Source organism: Oncorhynchus tshawytscha, linkage group LG05 (assembly GCF_018296145.1).
Source record: "Oncorhynchus tshawytscha isolate Ot180627B linkage group LG05, Otsh_v2.0, whole genome shotgun sequence".
Taxonomy (NCBI): Eukaryota; Metazoa; Chordata; class Actinopteri; order Salmoniformes; family Salmonidae; genus Oncorhynchus; species Oncorhynchus tshawytscha.
Genome location: NC_056433.1, coordinates 48,511,558 through 48,517,557, shown reverse-complemented (window position 1 = coordinate 48,517,557; position 6,000 = coordinate 48,511,558). Strand labels below are relative to the sequence as shown.

Below are 6,000 nucleotides of genomic sequence, written 5' to 3'. Positions count from 1 at the left end.
TCTAATTTTTCACATACGAATACAACAGGTGTACCTTACCGTGAAATGCTTACTTACAAGCCCTTAACCAACAATGCAGTTCAAGAAATAGTTAAGAAAATATTTACTAAATCAAATAAAGTAAAACAAAATAACGAGGCTATATACAGGGGGTACCGGTACCAAGTCAATGTGTGGGGGTACAGGTTAGTCAAGGTAAATTGTACATGTAGGTAGGGGTAACGTGACTATACATAGATAATAAACTGAGAGAAGCGGCAGTGTAAAAAAAAAAAAAAAGGGGGGGCAATGTAAATAGTCCAGGTGGCCATTTGATCAATTGTTCAGCAATATTGTGGCTTGGGGGTAGAAATTGTTGACGAGCCTTTTGGTCCTAGACTTGGCACTACCACTTGCCATGCGGTAGCAGAGAGAACAGTCTATGGGTGACTGGAGTCTGACGATTTGTGGGGCCTTCCAGGACCTATATACTAGGCGGTGTCAGAGGATGGCAGGAAGCTTGTCCCCAGTGATGTATGGGGCCATACGCACTACTTTCTGTAGTGCCTTACGGTAGGATGCCGAGCAGTTGCCATTCCAGGCGGCGATGCAACCGGTCAGGATGCTCTCGATGGTCCAGCTGTATAACTTTTTGTCAAATCTTTTCAGTCGACCGTCTTTGGACCATGATAGTTTGTTGGTGATGTGGACACCAAGGAACTTGAAACTCTCGACCTGCTCCACTACAGCCCCGTCGATGTTAATGGGGGCCTGTTTGGCCCTCCAGTAGTCAACGATCAGCTCCTTTGTCGTGTTCACATTGAGGGAGAGGTGGTTGTTCTGGCACCACACCGCCAGGTCTCTGACCTCCTCCCTATAGGGTGTCTCATCGTTGTCCGTGATCAGGCCTACCTCGATATATACCCTCAAAACATGGTTAAATCAGATGTTGAAATCGTGGATAGTAAGTCCTCGAATCCATAGCTCAGTCTATGAAGTTGAGAATGATGACATTCTCCAGCCCTATCCCAAAGCTTTTTACCGAAACAGTGGCGGGTCACCTGCTTTGCTATTGTTTCAACTGCTGACTGACCCTTTAAAAGGTCAATTCAGATTGCGGGAACATTGCCTTTAAAAGCAGCGAAGCCTATATCCCAAGATTCAAATTGAATCCCAGTGTGGTGATACTGGTTTGTTGGGACTGATGGTTTCTACAGTTGTGACTTTACGTAGCATGTTAGAACTAACGTAGCAGGTTAGGAGAATTAGGTTAAGGTTAGGAAAAGGCCAAGGCTTAGCTAAAACACTAGTTATCAACATTTGTTATCAACATTTCTTGTCCCAACACGACAACTAGATGGAGCTGTACTCCATCTAGCCACAACTGTAGAAACAGTGTGTTCTGATGGCAACTCCGCCTCCAGGGCACTGGCAGATACGAATGTGATTGGTTGGATGAAAGCTCAGTGGGCAGAGCAACAGGTCAGTGGGTGGAGTTTACAGGTGAGAGAAAAAAAAAGAGAAAAGAGGGCAGGTTGGTGGTGGATGGAGCGCGTTAAAACACAGGTTATGACAGACAAGATCGCCAGTTCGAATCCCAATACAGGTTGTTATCCGACATAACTAATCTACTGAAAAAAGGAGTGGTGCCCTACTGACGTAGTGGACTGTGATAGGGATCAGAAGGTCACAGGTTTTTTAAATTTTACCTTTATTTAACTAGGCAAGTCAGTTAAGAACAAAATTCTTATTTTCAATGACAGCCTATGAACAGTGGGTTAACTGCCTTGTTCAGGGGCAGAACAACAGATTTTTGTCAGGTCAGGGATTTGATCTTGCAACCTTTTGGTTACAAGTCCAACGCTCTAACCACTAGGCTACCTGCTTGAAAAGTCAGGGAAACAACACCAATTAAGCACACACATTTATAAAAGGGGTATATATATACTGCAAACCAAAACACTAAAATTAGTGTTTCAATACTGAATCAATCCACCCTGTCATTATTAATCTAACCACCACGCTCACGTGACACCGCTGAAACAGTCTAATGACATTTTTACAGACATTCATAGCATTTCCTGGGTGAATTCCAGACACTTGCAAGGGATGTGTGAACCACCAACAGGTTATGTAAATAGACAAACATACATGTATAGGTGCAAGGGAAAAGAGGTGTCTAAGTATAAAAAAATGTAGCGCCAAAAACTGAAATATAAAGGCTTTAAAGAAATGATATACCATCTCCCAAAATGTGCTGTTCAAGTTGGTTGCCAAAGACCAATACAACATATTAATCTCAATGGGCTTAGTTATGTTGCGGCGTGATTTACAGGTATGTACACCTATGTCCATGCAAAGTGCTACGGTCACTTAAATCGTGACTGAAGCGCAGGAGTGCCTCAGATTTCGACAAGAGGTTTCTCATTCACCTAGTTTTATTATAATGGGGGCAGGGACTGAAACAGAGAAACACAGGACCATTCTTTAGAATTATTATTTTGTTCTTCTATTGATTCCAATGAGCCAAATATACCACTGAACATGGCTTTCAGAATATTGTGACAATGAGGGAGAATCAATAGGTGGTAGTAGACATTCTGGGACACATCTTTGAGAACAAAGCCAAGTCATGTTATCAACAGCGGGTGTTACGAGACACACAATATCCAAACCAATGCATTGAGTCCAGAATCTGATATATAGAATGTCGTGATATATGGTGCACACAAATACAGACATGATGGATTGTCAAACGTTAAGTAATATATCTCATACTAATCTTAACTCCAGTAGTGTGAAATAGCTATCTAAATAAGTGATCAGTGTCATGCAACCCACTTTCAATCCTTTTTGCTCAGACTTATAGCTAATGCCAAAAAACATGTTGCCGTTAAACACTCTTCCGTGTGACAATGTGAGCTCGGTTCCACTTACTTTGTCCGGCCATTGGCTAATGATATCATGCGAGTAGCCTGTTGCTAATCAAATGATAGTAAGTGATAAAGTAGCCACACCACATTATTGATATACAGAAAACTCAATTTAGGAAAAACAAAAATAGAATTGCTAATGGATTGATAAAAGAAAAACAGATGACACTACATTTTTCTGTATGAAATAATTAGAATGATATGATCTGCCAACATGTGGCTGGCTGAACACACCCTTTTCACATATTTTCAAATGTACACGGTGCTCTCAAAGAGCCATGGCATTTAATTAAATTCAAATTAGATTTTAACTTGTGAGATCTGCATGCTTGTACATGGCCCAAAAATATTAATTTCAAGTGTAAGTAAAACAAAACACAAAAACAAGTACATTTCTCCAAGAATAACATTTAACCCAAGTGAAAAAAAAGTTTAAAATCCTTTCATATCCCTTCTCCTTGAATAAAATGAAAATATCCTTTGTAACAAAGAGCAATATAACATAAGTGCTTGGTCTGCAAGCAAAGTGGTGGGCATGGATGTGCAAGCAGTGCTGACATGCATTTGGACTCAATCTGCTTTGATAGAGAGCTAAAAGCGTCAACATTCACAGATAACATCATTTACATTTTACTGCAATTAACCAGATACACAAGCGATTGCTGATATAACGGTGATTTTCCATTCTTGTTAAAAATCATATGTTTAGCATTTCCTTTAGTTCACTTAGGCACAATAATAACCACTCTGTGATAAATGGAATGGACTGTCTTGCAAAGGATTGCTAATGACTTCTCATTTTGTGAATCCCTCTTCAGTGAAGCTTAACCTCTGGCGCATGTGACATTCATTGGTCCCATTGACATGGCATATTTAAGAAACAAGGCTCGAGGAGGTTTGGTATATGGCCAATATACCACGGCTAAGGCTGTTCTTACGCACGACGAAACACAGATTGCCTGGATACAGCCAGTAGCTGTAGTATATTGGCCATATACCAAAAAACTCAGAGGTGCCTTAATGCTATTATAAACTGGTTACCAACGTAATTAGAACAGCAAAAATATTTTTGGGGAAATACCTATGGTATTCGGTCTGATATACCTCGGCTTTCAGAAAAACAGCAGTCAGGACTCAACCCTCCCAGTTTATAATTAAAGGATGGTGACATCATGCAGCTTCTCTATGATAAAAACAACTCTGGTCTTGAAGAGGGACTCAAATAGAGGTTTGGATACAGTCGGTTTATTAGTGTGGAAATATACTGTACTGTTAACACTTCATTTAAAGTGCATTTTTTTCACGAAATAACTACTCGGTACTAGAACTGTAATTCAGTCATGCGAGTTGGTACATAAATGACTCAATTGTCTATTGACTTCCATCTAAAACTACTTACGAGTATTTATTTTGAGTACAAATTATTACCTAGTATTTACCAAGCCATTTAATTTAAAAACACACTGTCAAAAGAGTATACCACAGTATGCGCTCTAGATGAAGGGTTAAAGTGACTGATCTGAATGTTACACAAAAATACTGCACATTTCATGATTTCTTAAAACAATGGAAGTCCACGTTTCATCAATGTCAGAGTAATCCTTCTGTTCACATGCATACCATTACCTTCCAAGACATTGGCGATCTCCTTAATGTTCATAGACCGTCTATGAAACTCAAAATGGGATGTCGAAACATGTCGTCGTCCTTCAGTAAGTGCTGAGGTCTCTGCACGACTACATGTGCACCAGGAGACAACAAAGGTCCCATCTTCACCTCACACACCCTCTGCCTTTTTTAGTTTTTGATGGACATTCTATTCTATTGTAACACTGATTCTCTCACTGCGGTCCCCTTGTCTGTGGAAATTGATAACTGTGCAAATGGGTGCAGGGCTAAATATACCTATGAAATGCTATACGGATGAAATGATTCATCGTTGAAGGAAGAACTCAGGAGTTCAGCCCCAAGGAGGCAGAGGGTTTCCTACAGCTGTCGACTAGTTTTCTCTGGGCTGTTGCGGATTTGGATCACAACTACCTGGCTGCTGATAAGAAGTGTGAGGAACTTCGATTAGTATTGCCAGTCTAAGTCCACCTTACCTAGCATTCATAATGAACAACATTTCTTCATGTTGGTAGACCAAAGACTCTTGGATATCTTCATGTTCTGCCTTCATATCCATGGTATAGATGTACCCAGGCAAAGATGCTGGAGTCCGCTCTATATTAATAAGATTGAAAGGAGGAGAAAAGCCTGGTAATCCACCAGGCTATACGTGATGCATGCTAGGGTGGGAAATCGTCAGTTCAGAGGGGGGAAATGAGTCCATCACAATTTAAGAGTAGATAAAGTGAGGGGGATACTTTGGTGGATAAGAGTGCAGGGATCTGAAGATTCATCTTGTTCTCTCTCAGAACTCCACTTTACATGCAGGGAAGGTCTCCTCTTGCATGGCCACAGTGCTGTTGCTGCCCAGCACGGTAATGCCCAGCTCCCCCTGCCTCTCGTGGGTCTCCTGGTACCACTCATGCATCGTCATTGAGTCAAAAGTGGGGATCAGGGTCACCTGAGTAGAAAGGTAGATGGGTAAATAAAATGAGAGCATGAGTACATAGAAGTAGAGACTTGACAACGTACTACAAATAGGGAAAATGAGAAATAAGAGGAGAGGGGGGGAGAGGGTGACCTGCACATCGGGCCAGGCTGTCTTCCCGTCCAGTAGGGCATCAAGAATAGGTCTCATGACAGACTCCTTCAGGTGTTCATTGCCACTGACGATGTAGCAGGAGGAACGCAGGCGTCGGAAGAACTCCACGTCAATGGTGGTAGAGGCACAACCAGATGGGAGATAAGCCAGGTCCAAATAAACTGGTGCCCCTCCAGCTGCACTGGCCTTGCTGCCCACAGAACCTGTAGGACACAAAGCAGAGTTAGGCATAAAACACAATGTACACAGATTGTACAAAAAATTAGGAACCACATGCTCTTTCCATGACAGACTGACCAGGTGAAAGCTATGATCCCTTATTGAGGTCACTTGTTAAATCCACTTAGACAAGAATGCTAGACAAGAATCCACGTAGAC

General features: G+C 41.5%; 1 protein-coding gene across 3 annotated transcripts in view; it reads right to left on the bottom strand.

The window, feature by feature from the left end:
- Positions 1-2,458: 2,458 nt before the first annotated feature.
- Positions 2,459-6,000, bottom strand: part of LOC112250717 (microtubule-associated protein 1S) — a 45,489-nt gene continuing 41,947 nt past the window's right edge. For 2 of the 3 annotated variants that reach the window (XM_024421090.2, XM_024421091.2), the window contains exon 6: positions 2,459-5,825. In XM_024421090.2, coding sequence (XP_024276858.1) covers positions 5,326-5,825 — 500 coding nt within the window. In that variant the 3' untranslated portion in view covers positions 2,459-5,325. The remainder of the gene's footprint in view (positions 5,826-6,000) is intronic. The other variant, XM_024421092.2, reaches the window with a different exon arrangement.